General features: G+C 38.8%; 3 protein-coding genes and 1 long non-coding RNA gene across 7 annotated transcripts; all 4 read right to left on the reverse strand.

Moving 5' to 3' along the window:
• Positions 1-7,093: 7,093 nt before the first annotated feature.
• On the reverse strand, positions 7,094-7,424 carry LOC120277005. The gene is made up of 2 exons (XR_005541430.1): positions 7,347-7,424; positions 7,094-7,167 (listed from the first exon to the last, which is right to left on the reverse strand). It is a non-coding gene; the product is annotated as an uncharacterized LOC120277005 (long non-coding RNA).
• Positions 7,425-8,868: 1,444 nt separating this feature from the next.
• Positions 8,869-11,718, reverse strand: LOC120273944 (receptor-like protein EIX2). The gene has a single exon (XM_039280697.1). It carries the CDS (start codon positions 11,716-11,718, stop codon positions 8,869-8,871), a length of 2,850 nt encoding a protein of 949 aa, XP_039136631.1.
• A 412-nt stretch (positions 11,719-12,130) lies between these two features.
• On the reverse strand, positions 12,131-20,547 carry LOC120275646 (receptor-like protein EIX1). Of its 4 annotated transcripts, XM_039282295.1 has the most exons (4): positions 17,919-20,547; positions 17,011-17,099; positions 16,725-16,798; positions 16,239-16,548 (listed from the first exon to the last, which is right to left on the reverse strand). In XM_039282295.1, exon 1 carries the CDS (start codon positions 20,311-20,313, stop codon positions 18,562-18,564), a length of 1,752 nt encoding a protein of 583 aa, XP_039138229.1. In that variant the 5' UTR covers positions 20,314-20,547; the 3' UTR covers positions 16,239-16,548; positions 16,725-16,798; positions 17,011-17,099; positions 17,919-18,561. The 4 variants fall into 4 exon arrangements, with proteins under 4 accessions (XP_039138238.1, XP_039138229.1, XP_039138247.1 ...); XM_039282304.1 differs by lacking the exon at positions 16,239-16,548 and adding an exon at positions 12,131-12,411 and having other exon boundaries at positions 17,011-20,547; XM_039282313.1 differs by lacking the exon at positions 17,011-17,099.
• A 340-nt stretch (positions 20,548-20,887) lies between these two features.
• LOC120273954 (receptor-like protein EIX2) lies at positions 20,888-21,610 on the reverse strand. The gene has a single exon (XM_039280708.1). The coding sequence runs from the start codon at positions 21,608-21,610 to the stop codon at positions 20,888-20,890; it is 723 nt and encodes a 240-aa protein (XP_039136642.1).
• Between the last annotated feature and the right edge of the window lie 1,578 nt (positions 21,611-23,188).

The raw sequence follows: 23,188 nt of genomic DNA on the forward strand, positions 1-23,188 counted from the left end.
TGATCATTATAGGAGGGGCAGGGTACTCAATTTCGATAGAATGGACAATCTCTTGGGCCGCAATGACATTATCGGAAGAGCCACAACCGGTGAGGAAACCCGTTTGCTCAGGACCGATAAGCTTATGCATGACTGATTTAAGGCGGTTGGCAAGGATTTTAGAGAGAACTTTGTAGCAAACATTGCAGAGAGAGATGGGATAAAAGTCAGAGACAGAAGACGGATTATCTTTCTTGGGGATAAGAGCAACAAAAGTTTTACCCCAAGAAGGAGGAAGAGTGTAGGTAAGGGAAAAAATGAGAAATCGCATTAAAGAGATGATCACCCAAAATATTCCAATAATAAATGTAGAAATCAACGTTAAGGCCATCCGGACCAGGACTTTTGCCGCGAGGCATGGAAATGAGAGTTTGATAGACCTCCCTTTTGGTAATCGGTCTAATCAAGGCAGCTCTCTCCACTTCCTCCAGAACTGCAAAATCGTCCGGAATGGCATTAAAGAAGGCCTCCACATTGAAAGTAGTCGAAGAATGCCAAAGATTTTTAAAAAAAAACCCAAGAAACAGTTTTCAATCTCAGAATGTTCAGAAACGATAGTACCTGAGGAGTTTTGGATAGCATGAACCTTGTTTTTATGGCGGCAAATTTTGACCGAAGTGTGGAAAAATCTGGAGTTACGATCACCTTCCGACATCCAAAGCATCTTCGTGCGTTGACCCCAGTAGATAGAGTTTTGACGAAGAAGCACAGAATGACGAGTAGTCAAAGCTTGAAACCAAGGATCGTCAAAATTAATTGAAGCCTCCTCATTTTTTGGATCTCAACTTCAATATTTCTGATTTCTTGATCGAGGGGGTGGACACCGGAGGATTTCCACCTATAAAGGTTTTTCTTAGTAAGAGAAATAGAATTTGAAAAGGAGCGTAACGGATTAGGATCAGAGTAAGAAGACCAAGCCCGAATAACAGAATCATGGCAACCAGCATAATCTAACAAAAAATTTTCAAAACGGAAGAGTTTTTTAGAATGAGAGGAAGAGTTTGAAAAACCCGAGAGAAAGATAGGAGAGTGGTCAGAGACAGAGCGAGGAAGATGTTTATTTGAGAGATTATTGAAGATGGTAATCCAATCGGGACTAGCAAGGTATCTATCCAATCGAGCCCAGTGCCTGGAAAGGCCAGCTTTGCCATTGCACCAGGTGAAGCTAGGACCGACAAAGCCAAGATCAATGAGGTTATTATTAACAATAAAAGTAGAGAAGAGGGAGGCTTTAGAAGAATAATTGTGAAAAGTACCACCGCTATGCTCATTTGAGGAGATAATAGCATTAAAATCTCCAGCAACTCAGCAAGGAGCCAGGGTAAGTTCAGGGAAGACATACCAGATAGGTTTTGCCAAGTAGAGTTTTGGAGAGATAAAACCTGAGCATTGTAAATCACAGAAAGGATCTAATGGATGTTGTTAGAGGATATAACCAGATGAAGCACCGAACGGGAGTTAGCAAACGGGGTAACAACACCAAGGTCACGCCTCTAGAGAACGATGATACCCCCCAGAAAGACAAACCAAAGGGATGGCAGCCCAATCCCAGTTTTTAGTGATGGTATTACAGAAGCGATAAATACGATCAATGTTCGATGTGGTTTCGACCAGACAGAGGAAGTTAGGCCTGAGCCTACGGATGACGTCGTGGAGAGTTTTCTTGTTGGAAAGACCCCTACAATTCCAAGTAAAAATTTAAAAACCATGAAAACAAGATGAAGAGGAGAGAGTTAAGGGTTAGGGTTTCGTTTCCCTTTCTTTGAACGGGAGGATCCACGGGAAGGATCTCTTCTAGCTAGGGCTTCAATTTTGACATCCTTTTGAAAGTGGCTCAGGGTCATATTATCGTCAGGTTCCATAGGAGAATCAGAATAATCGGAATCATAGGGAGAAGAGGCCTCCATGTTAAGGTCTCCAGAATGGTCCGAAGAGAGGACATTGACTACCTTTTCAACAGCTAAAAGATGGCAACCATCGACATCCTTCTTGAGTGTCGAAGAGGAGAGCTTAACTGAGGAGATGAGAAGGAGAGACTGAGAAGGACAGGGTCATGAGACAAGGAAGCAATGGAGGAGCCAACGTTCTCATTTCCCAACGGTCCATCCACTCGGAGTCCAAGAGAAAGATTCTCCTTGGGATGTAGCTGAGAGGAGAGAGACGTATCCCCATTACGTGTGTCAGAAGGAATAGAAGGCGGAATGTCAGAGAGTGAGGAAGGGGAGGTAGGGTCCCAAGGCAGCAGAGGAACGTTGGCAGTGCGAGAGGATCAGTGCTACAGTCACCCAAACTAAAAGGAGTTTTGAAAGTTGATTCACGTCCACCGCGACAAGAACGCCCACCACGTGTCACATGCATGCGAGACAACCCACCATCGGGAGTCAAAGACTGGCATGCAAGAGGACACGTGTCAAGCATCAACGGGGGTGACCTCAGAGAAGGCTTAGGGTTTGAGCTCTCGCCAAGGTCGCAGTGCCGGTCACCGGAACGAGCACCAGAAAGAGCCCCTCCCCGACCACGACCCCAGACACGTGAGCCTTTGTAACGAGGAATCAACCAAGGACCAAAATCTCATTCAACATCAGCGATAACCTGCGAAGGGGAGCACCGGTCGGCATGACTATCTGCCTGCTCCTTTCCAACCCCATCGATCTGCATGTCAGGAGAGTCGCTCACCGGCCCATAAACCGGAGGTTCAGGGGGCAGGCGGTTCTCCGACCGCAGAGGGATGCTGGAAAAAGAACAATAAGCCTCACCGTGACCGATTCTACCACACCTGTAACAAAAAAACAGGCAGTTTTTCATAGAGAATAAGCACAAAGACTGAGTGAGCCCAATAGTTAACCCAGGTCCCAAGTTGCAGAGGTTGGGATAGGTCCACCTCCACACAAACACGAGCAAACTTCGCCCTGGATCGGTCAAGAGAATGGTCATCTACTTTGAGGACTCTGCCAAATTGAGATGCCACCATTTCTAAGATATCACAAGTCCATAGTTCCATAGGAAGATGAAAAATCTGAATCCAAACAGTAGCTATTGAGAGTTTCTCAAAGGCAGGTTGAAAGGACTTTTTCCAAGGAGCAAGTTGGAGTATACGACCCGCCACCGTCCAAGGCCCATCCCAGAGAAGGTGATTGACCATGTCCAGTGATTCGCATCTAATATAGTAGTAGCCATTGGGAAGATCAGCAACAGAGAATGTGCCGAGACCTCTCCAAGCATCTGCAAGAGCAAGCTTAGTTTGGTCAAGCAGGAGAGATTTTCCCAAGAACTTTGCATATAAGGAGGTTTGCATTGCATCTTTGGCATTAGACCAAAGATCATTATCAATAGTGACAAAGGATTTGGACGAGCTCTTGAGTTTATCAAAGTGTTCTCACTGGAAATGCATAGGAATTTCCACAGTAGTAGTCTCAGGGTTCGTGTTGACGACGTTAGCCCAGGAGACACCGGAACGGGTTCCGGGTGAGGGAACAGAGGGCGGTGAAGGCCCCGGAGGGGCCATGAAAAGTGAACTGTTTGCTCGGAAAGAAGAGTTCCTAGTAGGAGTTTCAGTTGAGGAGAAGATGCTTCATGTGGTTCTAGTTCAGTTGAGGAGAAGATGCTTCATGAGTTTCAGCAATCTTAATTAATAGTGCATGGATTTCATGATTTGGTAGTCAAACTTGTCGTGGTTTATGCAAAAGAATATTGAGTTTTGCAATTTTGCAAAAACACCCTCAGGATAAATGATAATTATAAAAATTAGACTCGTGCTCCTAAAAATTATTTACATGGCATAACATGAGGAGCTCATTGTTGATGTTAAACCGTAGCTTGAAAAATGACGAAAGTCAAAAATGCACAAATCTTGCTGGTAAACTATCAATAAATCATCTTGTTAAAAAATTATCCTAGTAAACATTTAAAGCACAGATAATAAAAAAGCATGTCTAATTAACAAACCTCTTATATCACTTGGACAATTAGTGCTTCACTCCCAAGAGAAGTATGAAAATACCACAACATTGATGTAAGGCAAACTCTATGTTTAGGTTCATGATGCTCAACCCAAATGCATTCAAACGATGGATCCTTTTTGTAATTCCCACATCCATGTAAATATATGGGCCGTATTGTGTGCATGCTTTGAAGCATATTAATTAAGAGCCAGAACAATAGATATATTATATATAGATGTATCTCCCTTGTAAAATCATGGTTGATATATGGTTGAATGCCACTGCATGAGAAAGTAGAATTATTACAACTTGGTCATGTAAAGCAACACTATAATTAATATTCAAATGAAAGAATAATCAATTACATTAATAAAAAGAATTTACTAAATGGAATATAGACACATACCTTTGTATTGTATTATATTTTTGGCATGCTGCATGCAGATCATATATAACGTAGGAAACTGCTAGCTTGATCAAATTGTCATTCTCTTAGAAAAGGTAATTTATAGAACCACATGGGGCATATCTCCAGAATTTTTGATGATGAGGTATATTCAAGAGAAATTAAGGGAAACTTGCAAAAAACATAGAAACTAGTTGAAGAATTAACGAACCAGGATCACTTCTGCTGAAGCTTTGTCTTTTGAGAAGCTTTGTCAAGTATATATATACTCACTGAAAACTTTCACTAACACAGGAAGATCAAGCACATTGATGTGTTCGACTTACATATAATATGCTCTATTAATACTAACATTAACATAAGAGAATAAATAAATACACTGGATAACATTTCATAACAAATTAAAATTACATTCTCAAAAGAGTTCTCATGACAGTTTATGCATATAATTAATACAAGCAGGCAGTAAAATACTGAACTGTAGATAACCTCGTACTACTAATTACTTGCCCTTGTAATACTTATATGAATTGTAATATTTTATTTTGGCCTCCAAGAAAAAAAGGTAACACTATTCACTAGCAAGGCCACATTTTCTCTTCATTTTATTTAGATTTACAGCAACAATAACATAAATCTTATCATAAATATGATCAATAAATCGAAAATAAGCATACCTCCACCTCTTTTTCAGAATCAATGCACCAGAAATTACCCAAAATCCAAATATGAATCCTAGTGAGACATGCTCAAATAAAACCATATGGTCTCCAAGTTGTTGTCATCGTCTTCATTGTTTGGCAATGAGGGTGGTTTCTAGTCTGTGTCTGTAATCTCACATTTTATATCTAATGGATAACCACACGACCTCTGGTTGCCATAATAAATAGATGGATCCGGAAGAACTTGCAATTGGCCCTACCAGATGGAATTTCACCATAGAAATTGTTGTAAGATAAATTCGATGATTCAATGATGTTATGTTGGTCATTGTCGGAGGAATAACACACGAAAGATTATTCACCTGATAAATCAAGAACTTCCAACCACACGAGCTGGCCGATTTTCTCCGAAAGTTGTCCTGATAATTGATTTTTGGATAAATTCAAACTCTCTGCAGCAAAGAAAGTTGCCCTAGTTCTTCGAGTATCTCTCCTGATAACATGTTATTCGAGAGGTCAATGCAAATAAGTATTTCAGACAGCCATTCCAATTGCACATCTCTTCCTTTTAAATTTATCTCAATATTACTCCTATAACCACCTACCGAAATCGAAGGTACTCCCATTACCAGTATCATGCTGAAGTTGCCAAAACTATGGTATGGCACTCTGATAAATGGTTATTTAAAACATCAATAACATGTAGATAGTGAGGTTTACCAATTGTGGAGGAATAGATCCGAGTAAGCTATATTATTTTCTGCACGAGCATCTCGAGATCATATTTTGAGTTTTCACGAAGCCATGTTGGTATGCTTCCACAAATGTTATTATATCCAAGATCTAAAACATACAATGATGTGCAATTTTTAAAAGAAGCTGGGAGCTCACCAAAAAATGCATTATTACTCAAATCCAAAAAATACAAATTTGTGGAGTGATGGAGCGGGGAATGATCCCGAATAAATTGTTATGAGACAAATCCATTACACCCAACCATGAATATAAAGAAAGATTCCAACAATCAGGAACTACTCCTTCAATCATATTATGTGAGAGGTGAAGAACTGCCAAATAATTTAGCGTGCATAATGTTTTGGGAATACTTCCCATTATTTTGTTTGAATAAATATACAACTGAAACAAACTTGGCACTATAATGCTTGTATTAGAGAAAGTGAACCTTGGGAATAAGCCATGCGCCTGATCCAAATCTACTAAATTTGATGAAAAATGTGGCAACTGTCCTTCCAAATAATTATGACTTAAATCCAAAATTTCAAGATTGGTTAATTTTGCTGAACCTGCTGGTAGCTTGCCTCTAATCTCATTGTGAGATAGATCCACATTTTCAATATTAGAAGTGAAGTTCCAAAACCAAACTGGTAATGCATCCATAATTCTTGCATTTGACATTTTAATATAAGAAACTTTCTTCAACTTTTGAAGCTATGATGGAAATTTCGGTCCTAATTTGCTGTCACTCATATCCAAATATTTTAGTTCAAGTGGAGGAACCCACATAGGTCTCAGTATCAATTCAAATGCATTTGAATTCATCTATAGAGTGTTAGGGAATACATCTGTATATACAGCTGTATATCTATATTTGTATAGCTACCATATTTATCTATACCTGTGTATCTATATATACCTTGTACATTGTAGGTTTTAATTAATGAAAATTGGTTAATCTTTTCAATCTAACATAGAGATTCCAGCTTCGTGAGATTATCAAAGTGTGTTTCTGTCAAAATGGCAACCAGATTATTATACGAAAGATTTAATTTGACCAACTTTGGAAATAATTGGCCCAAATATTTTGGAATCGTTCCATTCAATTGATTTCTAGCAAGGTTTAACTCTTGCATAGATGGTAGTCGGAATTGAATAAATGACCCATACAATGAATTGAAAGAAAGATCAAAAGTCTTGAGAGATTTGAGCTTCGCTAACCAAATTGGCAACTGCCCAGTGAGTTTTGCATCACTCCAATACAACTCCTCATGAACTACAAATCTGAAGAAGGATTTCGAAGCAAATACCTTGGAATTGAGGATTTCGATGTTGCCCCTTGGAGAGATCCACCCTCACCTCCTCAAAATCAATCCCATTCATTCTAAAAAAGAGAATATATATATATATATATATATATATATTCGAAGAAAAATAAGCAAATATGAGCTCAAATAAACAAGTATGAGAAATACTTTTTTTAGAATTATCAACAGAAATTGGTAAAGAAGACAAATAAAGAGGAAATTGAAACCATGATATTGTTAAAATTTGAAAAATTACCTGCAAAAAATGAGGATCGCTCGCGATGGCTGCGACAGTCGATCGGCGTAGACCTTCAGCTTCACCATTCTTTCTCTCTCACTCACTCAATCTCAGCATCGCATGAACAAAAACCAAAATGAAAAAAAAAATTTGGGTGTGTACACCGTCAGTCAAATATTACCAAATTAATTGTGACTTTTCTGACATTATTATCATGTACATCCTCATACATGAATATAATTTTACCAAAGTTATTGGGATTTCTGTAGAACAGACAGAAAGTTTTACAATTTTATGGAAAACAACCCCAACTAATTACTAATAAAAATGAGGGTGTTCTCGCAAAAGTAGCATGGATTTCATGATTTGGTTGTCAAACCTGCTGGGGGTTTATGCAAAGAGGATATTGAGTTTTGTAATTTTGCAAAATTACGCTCATTATCAATGATAATTATAAAAAGTTAGAACTTTTCTCTTATAAATTATTTACAATTTAGCCAACATGAGGAGCTCACCGTTGGCGTTAAATCAGAGCTCAGTGGGCTGATTTTCTAAAAGAAAAAAAATTGACGAAATCAAAATGCACAAATATTGCTTGTTAACCATCAATTAATCATCTTGTAAAAAAAAATCCTAGTAAACATTTAAAGCACATATAACAAAAAATATCCTAATTAACAAACCTCTTATACCACTTGGACAATTAGTGCTTCACTCCCAGGAGAAGTATGAGAATGCCACAACAACAATGGAGGCAAGCTCTGTGTGCATGCTTTAAAGTATATTAATTAAGAGCCAGAATAATAGATATATAGATGTATCTCCCTTGTAAAATCATGGTTGATATATGGTTGTATGCCACTGCATGAGAAAGAAGAATTATTATAACTTGGCCATGTAAAGGAACACTATAATTAATTAGATGGCAGAGTAATCAATAACATTAATAATTAACAAGAATTAATTAAACAGAAGATAGACCCATACCTTTTTACTGTAATATATTGTTGGCATGCAGATCATATATATTGCAGAAAATTACTTGCTCACTCAAATTGCCATTGTCTTGTAATAGGTAATTTATAGAACCACATGGGGCATATCTCAAGTATTTTTGATGATGAGGAATTCAAGAGAAATTAAGGCGAGCTTGCAGAAAACATAGAAACTAGTTGAAGAATTGAAGAACCAGGATCACTTCAGCAGAAGCTTTGTCTTTTGAGAAGCTTTGTCAAGTATATACTCACTGAGAACTTCCACTAACAGAGGAAGACACATTGATATGTTCGACTTATATATAATATGCTCTATTAACACTAACATTAACATAAGAGAGTAAATGTATACACTGGCTAACATTTCATAACAAATTAAAATTACATTCTCAAAAGATTTCTCATGACAGTTTATGCATATAATTAATACAAGTAGGCAGTAAAATGTAAAACTCTAAATAAGCTCATACCCCCAATTACTTGCTCTTGTTCCACTTATACGGATTGTAATCTTTTATTTTGGCCTCCAAGAAGACAAGGTAACACTATTCACTGGCAAGACCACATTTTCTCTTCATCTTTTTTAGATTTACAACAACAAGAACATAGATCTTGTCATAAATATGATCAACAAATCGAAAATAAGCATACCTCCAACTCTTTTTCAGTATCAATGCACCAGAAATTGCCCAAAACCCAAATATGAATCCCAGAGACATGCTCAAATAAAACCATATGGCCTCAAAGTTGTTGTCATCTTCATTGTTTGGCAACCCGGGTGGTTGAGCTGGTGCTGTAATCTCACACTTTTTATCTAATGGAAAACCACATAGACCTTGGTTGCCAAAATAAATAGATGGATCTGGAAGCACTTGCAATTGCCCACTGTGTGGAATTTCACCATAGAAATTGTTGTATGGTAAATTCAGATGATTCAATGAAGTTAAGTTGGTCATTGTTGGAGGAATAGCCCCTGAAAGATTATTCACTGATAAATCAAGAACTTCCAACCACCTAAGCTCTCCAACTTTTTCTGAAAGTTGTCCTAATAATTGATTTCTGGATAAATTCAAGCTCTGCAGAAATGAAAGGTGCGCTAGCTCTTCGGGTATCTCTCCTGATAATATATTATTTGAGAGGTCAATGCAAATAAATAATGATGGTATTCTCCCTTCCAACTGAAATTCTCTTCCTTTCATATTTATGTCAATATTATTCACATAATCATATATGCCTGACCAACCTCTTCCAGGATTAGTTTTCATGGCACTGAAGTTGCCAAAACTATATGGTATGGCACCTGATAGATGGTTATTTGAAACATCAATAAGATGAAGAAATGTGAGGTTTCCCAATTGTGGAGGAATAGTTCCAGTAAGCATATTGTATCGAAGCTCAAGTGTCTCTAGCGCCTGCAAATTTTCTCCAAGCCATACTGGTATACTTCCACTAATTTTATTATTTCCAAGATCTAAAGTTTTCAATGATGTACAATTTTTAAAGGATAATGGAAGCTCTCCAAAAAATTCATTATTGCTCAAATGCAAAATTGACAAAATTGTGGAGAAGATAGATGCGGGAATTATTCCATGTAGATTGTTATAAGACAAATCCATTACTATCAAAGAATGATTCCAGCAATCAGGAACTACTCCTTCAATCATATTCTTCGAGAGGTCAAGGACTTGCAAATAATTTAGTTCACATAATGAGCTAGGTATACTTCCTGTTATTTTGTTTGAAGAAATATACAACTCAGACAAACTTGGCAGTATAAAGCTTGTATTGGAGAAATTGGACCTTGAGAATAAGCCATGCGGCTGATCCGAATATGCTAGATTTGATGAAAAATGTGGCAACTGTCCTTCAAAATAATTATGACTTAAATCCAAACTTTCAAGATTGGTTAATTTTGATGAACCTGCTAGTATTTTGCCTTTAATTTCATTGTGTGATAAATCTATGCGTCCAATGTCCAAAGAGAAGTTCCAAAACCATAGTGGTAGCGCATCAACAATATTTGAATTTGACATTCCAAGTGAAGACAGATTTTTCAAATTCTGAAGCCATGATGGAAACCTTGGGCCAATTTTGCAATAATTCATATTCAAATATTTTAGTTTGGGTGGAGGAACCCAATCGGCTCTCACTGCTATATTATTATAAGATAGGACCAACGTGTCCAGCTCCGGTAATAATTGTCCCAAATATTTTGGAATAGTTCCATTGAAATTATTATAAGAAAGATCCAAGGCCTGCAAAGATGGTAATAGGAGCTGAAGAAGTGAACCATAAAATGAGTTGTAATGAAGGTCAAGAAGCTTCAGAGACTTAAGGTTCCCGAACCAACTTGGCAATGGCCCGCTGAGTGCTGCACGACTCCAATACAACTCCTCTAAACTGTTTTTCAAGCACCCAGAAAAAGTTTCTCCCAATCTATTTAGATCACCAGAGAAATATTCATTTCCCGAGAGATGTAGTTCGCTCAAGTTACAGAGTTTCCCCAAAGTTGTTGGAAGTCCAACACTTAGGACTCCATTATATGAGAGATCAAGGACCCTAAGAGAAGTAAGTTTCCCAATATCAGAAGGGATAAGGTCTTGAATATTATTACCTCGAAGATAAAGATACTCAAGGCCACTCAACTTGAACAACCAAAGAGGCATGGTAGAGTTAATATCATTGGAGGAAAGATCAAGGGATCGAAGATTTGTAAAGTTAATTTCTGCACCAAGTGAAAGAGGGACGTGAAGCTCGCAAGCATATAAGTTTATCTCAGATATCAAAGGAAGGGTGTTCAGTAATTTGAGCACATTTTTTGCCTTGGAAAGATTGACACCAGTCAAATTCAAACATTGAAGAGAAGAAAGATTTGTGAGCCAATGGCTTCCAACCATATCAAGAGAATTATATGAAAGATCAAGGTACTGCAAGCGAGACAGATTACCAAGTTGGTGTGGGACATGCCCAATGAAGCCAGCAGAAGAAAGGTCAAGATATTGAAGACTCACCAGTGAACCCAGAAAAGTTGGAATTCTAGTATATTTAAAATAGTTCTCACTAAGATCCAAATATCTTAAGTGATTCAAAACAAGCAAAGAAGGCCGGATCTCACCTTCCAAAGACCCATTGCCACCATACCTGCGGAGATCAAGCCTTATAACATGGCCAGTGTAGTTGTGGCAATGCACGCCGGTCCAAGAGCAACAGTCCAAGCCAATCCAAGAAGAGAGACGTCCATTGGGATCTTTAAGGCCATTTTTGAAATCAACAAGTGCCTTCCTTTCTACTTCTCTGCAAATGGAACCACCACCACAATTGCAAAAGCCAGCAAGTTCCAAGCAGAGAAGGCAAAACAGTAGAGCTAATTGAAAATGTTTTTTCATCACTCCCATTCTAAGCATTTGTTTTTTCAAAGATGTGTAATATTTTTTTCTGGTTCCCCTCTTGCATTATTTCTTTATATATATATATGTACAACCTTAAGTACGCCTTTGTGTGGAAAATTCTATGCTTGTGGGTCCAGTATAATAAATTTTTTAAAGAGTAATGTGATCAGAAATTAAGAAAATAAGGTGAAGATAGGAACAGAGGAATGACTTTTCCTGTATTTGTGGAAAAGTCTAATGAAAAAAAAGACTTTTCAATTTTAATGGCAAATTTGTTCAACTCATATAATAGAAAAAAGTCATGCATTTCAGAGTATATAATTTTGTGATTAAAAACTAAGCCCTAATGTGATCAAGCAAATTTGAAAAAGGTGGATAAACCACTTTAATAAAATAACAGAGAGTACAAAAACCACCGACTCCCCCCACACAGACGGGGAAAAGACATCCAACCACTAGCAGTGGTACCAACAACTCGAAACACACCAACTAACCAAAACAACGGAGAACATACAAGAAAAATAAAGGAGGAAGAAAAAAGGGGCCTCCTCCCCACCTAACAACCCAGCAAGTGGACTACTCCGTTTGCTGTCCCGACGCCTCCTCGGCCAATGTAATCTCAAGATCCGTCTCAGGACAGTGCTCCACCTCAGCACGGGGACCCAAGAACTCTAGACTCCTCCGAACACTCCCCATGGCCTCCTCAAGCAAAACAGTATGAGAAATAATTTTTTTAGAATTATCAACAGAAATTGGCAAAGAAGACAAAGAAAAACGAAATTGAAACCATTCAAGCGCAAATGAAAAGCGAGGGCCATCCCCGCCTAGCTTTGTTAAGATACAAATTTAAACACTAGTTCCTCGAGATGAATGGTGACGTCCGCCGACTTTCAAGCCCGATGGCCAATTAATCTACTATGTTGTGAGTTTCTCCCTCTTCGCCACATGTGAGGACTCCTTGTGGTCTTTGGATAGTGAGGAGGGAGATATTGTGTCTGTCTGCACCGCTGGACCCGACACCATGGGACTTGGAGGAATTGTTTGACCACCATGATACTCTCACCCGACGGTGAAGGATGCAGCAAGGGACGATACATGTTGGTAGATTACAGGGGAGGTTGGGGTTGATGGCACGCATGGAGAGACACATGAGGAAATAGGTATCTGCAGGAGCTCACCCACCATGCTAGTCTGCCTGGGGTGCCTTGCGAGGTGGTGAGGGGTGCCATCGCAGTGCAATAACTGGGTGATCCGGGGCTCGAAATATACTGCCTTGAAGGAGAGGGGCTGAGACATACAGTGAGGGTTGCTTGACTAGGTCGGATGCGGGAATGGTTGAGCTCGACTCCCTTCCTAACCTCGAGATTCTTGCCCGGAAGCTTCAGGAGCCGATTGAGCGTCTCTCCCGGTCGGCGGTGCTGGAGCGGTGCTCCCACGATGGCATTGAACTGCTGAAGCATCGCAAACGTACAAAGAGGTCTGGAACTGACGGTCACGTAGATCGGCGGGGAAGGGACCCGATGGTTCCGGGGTGATCTTTCGGGTCCTTTGGCGGACGGCTTGAGAAGGTGCGGTGTCGAATGTGGGGTGGCTCGCTCAGAGAGGGCCTAGAAACCAGTGATAGGTGGAGTGGAAACATTGGTTGAGGTTGGCAGGGCTAACTTCGGTCAGTCCGAGGTTGTATCTCAAGAGGGGATAGGGTTAGTTGATAAAGATCGTGGGCTGGGCTCGGTTTTTGTGGACCCTGTTGTCACTAATTTGTGTCCAGTGTTGGAGGGTTGGTTAGCTATTGAAGTTGGGTTTTCTTCAGGCCCGAGAGGAGATTATGTGGATTCTTTTTTGATTTGTGATGTGGGCCTTTTCTCGGCCCATTTTAAGAAGGTTGAGGTTGCTGGGCCTGGAAAGGCTATTGGGCCAAGGAAGAAGGACCTTCAGGAGGCTTACGAGGAGGTTTCTAAGAGTGGTGATTTTGTGTCTAAGAGTGTGGAACAGGGTGTTACTAATGCCCCACCTGCTTTGGCTCCGCCACTTGGTTTTTCTTGGAATTTTTTGTCTGGAGTTCGGGCGTTTATTCCAGATAATGTTCATGGGTCTTCAGATGGTGTTAGTGGTCCTAGTTCCAGGATAGATGATGAGAGGGAGGATGACCCCAGTGGATAGTGATTTGCCTGATGAGATCGAATATGATGATTTAGTGTTTGAGTTCGAAAGAAATCTCAGGGCTTTTATGCTTGGGTTACAGAAGAACAGTGCTGCTGACCCTAAGGTGCCAAATCCGGGAACCAGGCGCAGTGAGAGACAAAAGATTTCCTCTTCTAAGTGGAATGAAAAGGCGGGGTTTGTGGTGGATCTACTACGCTCGGCAAAAAAGAAAGTGCCATGGGAAGATTAGAGGAAACTATTTCAGAGGGTTCCAAAGAGGAGATAGAGGAGCAAATTGGTACCATCAAGCGTAGTTTGGAGTTCATGGGTCAGAGATCGGCTGAGCTCTGTGAGGGCTCAGCGGCCGAGGAGGCGCCTTCTCAGTTGGAGAGTTAGTCATTTTGCTCACTGCGGGTGGGGGTCCATTGCAGCCCCTTTTTGTTCTTTATTGTGTTTGTCCAGTTGTTTTGCACTGCTCTTTGTTTGTTGTACCACATCTAGTGGTGCTTCCTCGTGTTGTTGTTGTACTTTTTGTTCGCCTCCATTTTTTCCTTTTTATCAAGCTGGTTTTATCCACCTTTTCATTAAAAAAATAAAAAAATTAAAAATGAAACCATTCTTTCTCCCACTCACTCAATCTCAGAGATCGCATTAAAAACCAAAAAAATTTGGGTGTGTACACCGTCGATCAAAAGTCAAATATTACCAAATTAATTGTGACTTTTTCCGACATTATTATCATATAAATCCTCAAACATTAATATAATTTTTACCAAATTTTTTTATTGGGATTTCTGAGAAGTAGAACAGACAGAAAGTTTTACAATTTTATGGAAACAACCCCAACTAATTACTAATAAAAATGAGGGTGTTCTCGCAAAAGTAGCATGGATTTCATGATTTTTGGACAAAAGAGCCAAAAGCTCAACAAAATAAAAAAACTAATTAGAAGAAGATGAGAAAACTCCTTCCAAAAAAGCCCAGGAGAAACCCACTGGAGAAGGAAAAATAGGTCGAACCGATTCATCCCGCAAATTAAAATTCTCCAGATCAGTGACTTCAGTCCGAATAGGACCTGCATCCACACCCTTCCCAAAGATGTTTCCCTCAATTTTGGATGAAGACTCCTCCTTCTGTCCCATCACAATCCCGGCCACACATGGAGGGATCTCCAATTTTACCACCACTAGAGTATCAGTTGAAGGCCCACGCCCCAGTTCTGGGCCCAAATCCCTGTCCTTGGAGACCAAATCCAATTCTCCATTAAATTGCATTATTGGCCCATCAATCAAGCCAGGCCCATTCACCATGGAAACACCATCTGGCTGATTCTTAGAGAGACCCCGGCCCAAGTCACAGCCCACCTCACACAAAAGAAGAGGATCACAATTATCCAGCATGTTATGATTTCCCAAATCAGAGAAACTCTCAGGTCCTCCCAATGTGATTGGGTCCAACAATCCAGGCCCACAAAGATCCTTCTTTGGCCACTCTGGTCTCCACCTTTGTGAAAATGAATCTGATTACCATGTGATCCAACATCACGTGATTCTTCATGCATGCCTCGTTTTAAAATCCGTACGTTCTTATCAGATTGCGGAACCTCAGACTTGGCCGCCGCGCCACCTGTCACTAACTTTTCTTTGGCCAACCAGAAGTCGACACGGCGAGGTTTAGAATTCATCGCAGTCCTGACATCGGGTCGAGTCACGAGACTACGCTCGGAGATCCGAGCCCGTTCGAAACCTCCAGTTCTCTCCTGAGCATTCAATAGACCAGCGGTCCTAATTTCCGAAGTTCTCGGCCGATAGGACGCCGCCGGTGTAACTCGGTGGGAGCCATGGTCCACCACCCCATCCTTCGTCATCTTCCCGTCCTTGTTAACCTCCATAGCACCAGGAATGTTAACACGAACGCCATGGGACCTGGGCTTGACCATAGCATCGGCCACCGGAAAACTCCGCACAACAGCCGCCTCCAACAAAGAACCATCATCCCGAATCTCAGGACGTGAGCCAAGCTCTACTGGTCCGTCCTCACCCGACCTTACCTGGATTCCTGTTGACAAACCCAAAGGTTGCTTGCCCTTCTCCCGATCAGAGATCTCATGGGTGCATTGCTTCATCACAGCCATAACCTCCCTCCGCTCCGTAGAATCGAAGCTTCTCTCCGACGTGGGAGTCCCACTCCACCAGATCCACAACCGGAATGGCCTCCACCACCCCTTTGCGAAGCCACACTGCACCGCCTCAACACTCGCCACTGGGGATACACTCTCCACCCTAAACGAAGACTCCAAGGATGAGTCAACAACACCATCCTCTTCCTCCCTCGCCATACTCATAGTGAATTGAGGGTGCCCATCGGGACGGAGCCAAGCTCCACCGCTCCCAGCCCAAAGTGAGGACAATTCATCGCCAAGGCCGGCATCTCCCCCGTGTCACCTAACATCGGGTCAAAGAATGCCAACAACGCCCCATCATCTTCCTTCTCGAGGTCAAAGGGCCAAGGAACCTCCATCTCCTCCTCTGACTCCGCTTGGGGTTGAAGGAAGGAGACTGGCACGTACACCAGCCGCCCATCGGGATCGAACGTGAGACGGACGTCTCCGCCGATCAGCGAAAATGTGGGTTCTCATTGGATTGAAGAAAATATGGATTACCTCTCAAAGAACTTGCCTCATTGGATTTATTTCTGCAAAAGCAGTGCACAACCATCAATTAAAATTTTCCGGAAATAAAAAAAAAATGATCTTTTAGAGGATAATAAAGTAACACCCATCCAGTTGACACACCTCAGAAACAAACATGGAGATTAAAATGAAATTTCTCATGAACTACGAATCTGAAGAAGGATTTCCAAGCAAATACCTTGGAATTGAGGATTTCGATGTTGACCCTTGGAGAGATCCACCCTCACCTCCTCAAAATCAATCCCATTCAATCTGAAAAGAGAATATATATATATATATATATATATATATATATATATTCGAAGTAAAATAAGCATATATATATTCGAAGTAAAATAAGCAGATATGAGCTCAAATAAACAAGTATGAGAAATACCTTTTTCAGAATTATCAACAGAAATTGATAAAGAATACAAATAAAGAGGAAATTGAAACCATGATATTGTTAAAATTTGAAAAATTACTTGCAAAAAATGAGGATCGCTCACGATAGCTGCAACACTCGATCGGCGTAGACCTTCAACTTCGCCATTCTTACTCTCACTCACTCAATCTCAACATCGCATAAAAAAACAAAAAAAACCACAAATTTGGGTGTATACACCGTCAGTCAAAGTCAAATATTACCAAATTAATTGTGACTTTCTGACATTATTATCATATAAATCCTCAAATATTATTGGGATTTCTGTAGAACGGACAGAAAGTTTTACAATTTTATGGAAACAAACCCAACTAATTAATAATAAAAATGAGGGTGTTCTCGCAAAAGTAGCATGGATTTGGATATTGAGTTTTGTAATTTTGCAAAAATACGCTCATTATCAATGATAATTATAAGAAGTTAGAACTTTGCTCTTAAAAATTATTTACAATTTAGCCAACATGAGGAGCTCACCGTTGGCGTTAAATCAGAGCTCAGTGGGTTGATTTCCTTAAAAAAAAATGACGAAATCAAAATGCATAAATCTTGCTTGTTAACCATCAATTAATCATCTCGTCAAAAAAAAAAAAAATCCTAGTAAATATTTAAAGCACAGATAACAAAAATTATCCTAATTAACAAACCTCTTATAACACTTGGAAAATTAGTGCTTCACTCCCAGGAGGAGTATGAGAATACCACAACAACAATGGAGGCAAGCTCTATGTGCATGCTTTGAAGTATATTAATTAAGAGCCAGAACAATAGATATATAGATGTATCTCCCTTGTAAAATCATGGTTTATGTATGGTTGTATGCCAATGCATGAGAAAGAAGAATTATTATAATTAACTTGGCCATGTAAAGGAACACTATAATTAATTAGATGGCAGAGTAATCAATAACATTAATAACAAGAATTAATTAAACAGAAGATAGACCCATACCTTTTTACTGTATATATTGTTGGCATGCAGATCATATATATTGCAGAAAATTGCTTGCTCCCTCAAATTGCCATTGTCTTGTAATAGGTAATTTATAGAACCACATGGGGCATATCTCAAGTATTTTTGATGATGAGGAGTTCAAGAGAAATTAAGGCGAGCTTGCAGAAAACATAGAAACTAGTTGAAGAATTGAAGAACCAGGATTACTTCTGCTGAAGCTTTGTCTTTTGAGAAGCTTTGTCAAGTATATATATACTCACTGAAAACTTTCACTAACACAGGAAGATCAAGCACATTGATGTGTTCGACTTATATATAATATGCTCTATTAGTACTAACATTAACATAAGAGATAAAATAAATACACTGGATAACATTTCATAACAAATTAAAATTACATTCTCAAAAGAGTTCTCATGACAGTTTATGCATATAATTAATACAAGTAGGCAGTAAAATGTTAGACTCTAGGTAACGTTATACCACTAATTACCTGATCTTGTTATATTTATATGGATTGTAATCTTTTATTTTGGCCTTCAAGAAGAAAAGGTAACACTATTCACTAGCAAGGCAACATTTTCTCTTCATTTTTTTTACATTTACAGCAACAATAACATAAATCTTATCATAAATATGATCAACAAATCGAAAATAAGCATACCTCCACTTTTTTTTTCAGAATCAATGCACCAAAAATTGCCCAAAACCCAAATATGAATCCCAGAGACATGCTCAAATAAAACCATATGGCCTCCAAGTTGTTGTCATCTTCATTGTTTGGCAACCCTGGTGGTTGCGCTGGTGCTTCAATCTCACACTTTGTATTTAATGGAACACCACATAGGCCTTGGTTGCCAAAATAAATAGATGGATCTAGAAGTACTTGGAATTGACCACCGTATGGAATTTCACCATAGAAATTGTTGTACGATAAATTCAGATGATTCAATGATGTTAAGTTGATCATTGTTGGAGGAATAACACCTGAAAGATTATTCACTGATAAATCAAGAACTTCCAACCACCTGAGCTCTCCCATTTTTTCAGAAAGTTGTCCTAATAATTGATTTCTGGATAAATTCAAGCTCTGCAGAAATGAAAGGTGCGCTAGTTCTTCTGGTATCTCTCCTGATAACATATTATTTGAGAGGTCAATGCAAATAAATAATGATGGTATTCTCCCTTCCAACTGAAATTCTCTTCCTTTCATATTTATCTCAATATTGTTCACATAATACTCTATGCCTGACCAAACTCTTCCAAGATTATTAGTTTTCATGGCAGTGAAGTTGCCAAAACTATGTGGTATGGCACCTGATAGATGGTTATTTGAAACATCAATAAGATGAAGATATGTGAGGTTTTCCAATTGTGGAGGAATAGTTCCAGTGAGCATATTAAATCGAAGCTCAAGTATCTCTAGCCTCCGCAAATTTTCTCCAAGCCATGCTGGTATGCTTCCACTAATTTTATTATGTTCAAGATCTAAACTTCTCAATGATGTACAATTTTGAAACGATAATGGGAACTCTCCAAAAAATTCATTATTGCTCAAATGCAAAACCCACAAAAATGTGGAGCAGATAGATGCGGGAATTATTCCATGTAGATTGTTATAAGACAAATCCATTATTATTAAAGAATTCCAGCAATTAGGAATTACTCCTTCAATCATATTCTTTGAGAGGTCAAGGACTTGCAAATAATTTAGTTCACATAATGAGCTAGGGATACTTCCTGTTATTTTGTTTGAAGAAATATACAACTCCCACAAATTTGGCACTATAATGCTTGTATTAGAGAAAGTGGACCTTGAGAATGAGCCATGCGCCGGATCCAAATCTACTAAATATGATGAAAATTGTGGCAACTGTCCTTCCAAATAATTATGACTTAAATCCAAACTTTTAAGATTGGTTAATTTTAATGAACATGCTGGTAGCTTGCCTTTGATTTCGTTGTGTGATAAATCTATGTCTACAATATCCAAAGAGAAGTTCCAAAACCATAGTGGTAGCACATCACCAATACTTGCATTTGACATTCCAAGTGAAGACAAATTTTTCAAATTCTGAAGCCATGATGGAAATCTTGGGCCCACTTTGCAATCGTTCATATGCAAATATTTTAGTTTAGGTGGAGGAACCCAATCAGGTCTCACTGCTATATTATTATAAGAAAGGTCCAACATGTCCAGCTCTGGAAATAATTGTCCCAGATAGTATGGAATAGTTCCATTGAAATTAGTGGAAGAAAGATACAAGGCCTGCAAAGATGGTAATCGGAGCTGAAGAAATGAGCCATAAACTGAGTTGTAGGGAAAGGTCAAGAGCCTTAAGAGACTTAAGGTTCCCCAACCAACTTGGCAATGGCCCACTGAGTGATGCATCACTCCAATACAACTCCTCTAAACTCCCGGAAAATATTTCTCCCAATCTATTTAGATCACCAGAGAAATATTTAGTTCCCTAGAGATCAAGGACCCTAAGAGAAGTAAGTTTCCCAATATCAGAAGGGATAAGGTCTTGAAAATTATTATATTGAAGATTAAGATACTCAAGGCCACTCAACTTGAACAACCAAAGAGGCATGGCAGAGTTAATATCATTGGAGGAAAGATCAAGGTGTTAAGGCAGAATCATGCACACTAACTTCTTCATAACTCATGCAGTTAGAGGAAGGATTGGACTTAGGATATATAAAAGTAGGAGATTGGGCTCACCGGGTGATGTGGGACTATGGGCTAGGGTTAGCACTCGCGTCCCAACACTCAGGCCCACAGCGGATGTGGGACCCAAGATCTGATCACAGCCCGATCGAACAGTAGGCTACGATACTAGTATTAAGACAGGGACCCACTAGCCCTAGCTTACCATGCCTGCGAGTTAGAGGGAAGGATTGACTTAGGATATATAAAGCTAGAGAGATTGGCTCTCACAGGTGATGTGGGACTATGGACCAGATTAACCACTGTGTCCCAACACAAGGAATCGAAGATTTGTAAAGTTAATTTCTGCACCAAGTGAAAGAGGGACGTGAAGAGCACAACGAGATAACTTTATCTCAGATATCAAAGGAAAGGTGTTCAGTGATTTGAACACGTTTTTTGTCTCGGAAAGATTCACACCAGTCAAATTCAAGCATTGAAGAGAAGAAAGATTTGTGAGCCAATGGCTTCCAACCATATGAAGATAATTACCTGAAAGATCAAGGTACTGCAAGCGAGACAGATTACCAAGTTGGTGTGGGACACGCCCAATGAAGCCATTAAGAGAAAGGTTAAGATATTGAAGACTTGCCAGTGAACCCAAGAAAGTTGGAATTCTAATATTTTTAAATAAGTTATCACTAAGATCTAAATATCTTAAGTGATTCAAAACAAGCAAAGAAGGCCGGATCTCACCTCCCAAGTACCTGATGCCACCATTGTGTCGGAGATCAAGCCTTATAACATGCCCAGTGTAGTTGTGGCAATGCACGCCGGTCCAAGAGCAACATTCCAAGCCAATCCAAGAAGAGAGACGTCCATTGGGATCTTCAAGGCCATTTTTGAAATCAACAAGTGCCTTCCTTTCTACTTCTCTGCAAATGGAACCACCAACACAATTGCAAAAGCCAGCAAGTTGCAAGCAGAGAAGATAAAACAGTAGTAGAGCTAATTGAAAATGTTTCTTCATCACTCCCATTCTAAGCATTTGTCTTTTCAAAGATATGTGTAATAATTTTTCTGGTCCCCCCTCTCTCGCATTATCTCTTTATATATATGTACAACCTTAAGCTCCACTTTTTTTTTTTTTTTAAAGGCGGACTTAAGCTCCACTTTTAAGGTGGAGCTAAAGTCCGCTTTTGTGTGGAAAATTCTAGGCGTGTGGGTCTAGTATATAAATTCTGTAAAAAGTAATGTGATCAGAAATTAAGAAAATTAGGAGATGACAAGAATAGAGGAAAGGCTCTTCAATTTTCATGGAAAATTTATCCAACTTATACAATAGAACTTTTCAAAAACTTATACAATAGAACAAAGGAACCTAGCTGCCTTCCAAAAAAAAAGTCTCGTGGGTTGCATTTCAGAGTACAGAGGTTTTTTTTTTTAATGATTAAAAACTATAAACCTAGAATAAAAGTGTAATTTATCCATTAATTTCAAAAAAATCATATAAGCCTATTGTGATCAACAAATTTGTCTTTTTTTTTTATTTATAAATTTGTTTCTCTTATTGATGATTAATGCGATGCTTTTTTGTTAGTTGAATAATTTTTTGGTCTGAAGTCCTAATCTTTCTGCTCCATTCTCTTCAGGAATCTACAACCATTTGCTTTTTTTCTTTTTTATGCTAAAATTTTGGTATTTTTAACTTGAGTTCATCATCTGAAATCATAATATTGTAGGAACCAAAGCATAGCTTATAAGTGAGCACAATGCAAAAAACATAAAAAGATAATTGTCGCTAATTTATAAAAAAAAAAGAACACTGTTTATATTTATTTATTTATTTATTTATATTTTTGTGATAATTTGGATAAACCACCCCAAACATATATATATTTTTTTATTTTAGGATTCAACCAATGTATTGGGAAGAAGTTAAAACCTTGATCTTTGGCATTCAATTGGATTAGCGGCTAGGTTATTGTTACAATGCTAAAATACTGTTTACTAATTTAAAAATATATTTTTATATCGACTATATTTTTAGTTTCCTCTCATTTCCTATTATGGTGAAAAAAAAAACATGAGCAATATGAAAGTGAAGACTAGTATTTTTCCATGAATATTGATTTTTCACAAAGTTGCCACAGAACATCTTGAATTAGTGAAGTGTGAACATTTCTTTATAAGCACCAAAACTGTTAGCATTTCCATGGAAAAAGAAGTTCAAAGTGTTCAATAATTATAAAAGATCATGAGAGACTTAAAAGAAGGTCATCTCGTGGAGCCCAAACTCCACAATGTAGTGGGATTTCAGTCTCCAAATGTTGGTCTTTGTGGAAAATTATGCATTTTTTTTCTGAAGTATGGTTCATATTTTTTTTAATATTAATTTTTTTTAATAGGCAACAAGCACACCTCATTTAAAAAATTGTTAAAAGGACAGATAAGTACAGAGATGCACTAATTACGGTGACTTACTAGCCTCTTTAAGAAAATCTCCTTATCATGTAACCTTGGAGGGGTGAAACCACTGTTTTTCTCATAGGGGACCCACACCTAGACCCATAAACAGTATTGATGAACAATATTAGACCCAAATATACAGTGCATG

The sequence above is a fragment of the Dioscorea cayenensis genome, chromosome 2, assembly GCF_009730915.1.
Source record: "Dioscorea cayenensis subsp. rotundata cultivar TDr96_F1 chromosome 2, TDr96_F1_v2_PseudoChromosome.rev07_lg8_w22 25.fasta, whole genome shotgun sequence".
Classification (NCBI taxonomy): domain Eukaryota; kingdom Viridiplantae; phylum Streptophyta; class Magnoliopsida; order Dioscoreales; family Dioscoreaceae; genus Dioscorea; species Dioscorea cayenensis.

Excerpts from the sequence above, each read along its gene's own strand:
- LOC120273944 (XM_039280697.1), bottom strand. The coding sequence starts at position 11,718 with ATGGGAGTGATGAAAAAACATTTTCAATTAGCTCTACTGTTTTGCCTT.
- LOC120275646 (XM_039282304.1), bottom strand. The coding sequence starts at position 20,313 with ATGCATCACTCAGTGGGCCATTGCCAAGTTGGTTGGGGAACCTTAAGT.
- LOC120273954 (XM_039280708.1), bottom strand. The coding sequence starts at position 21,610 with ATGGGAGTGATGAAGAAACATTTTCAATTAGCTCTACTACTGTTTTAT.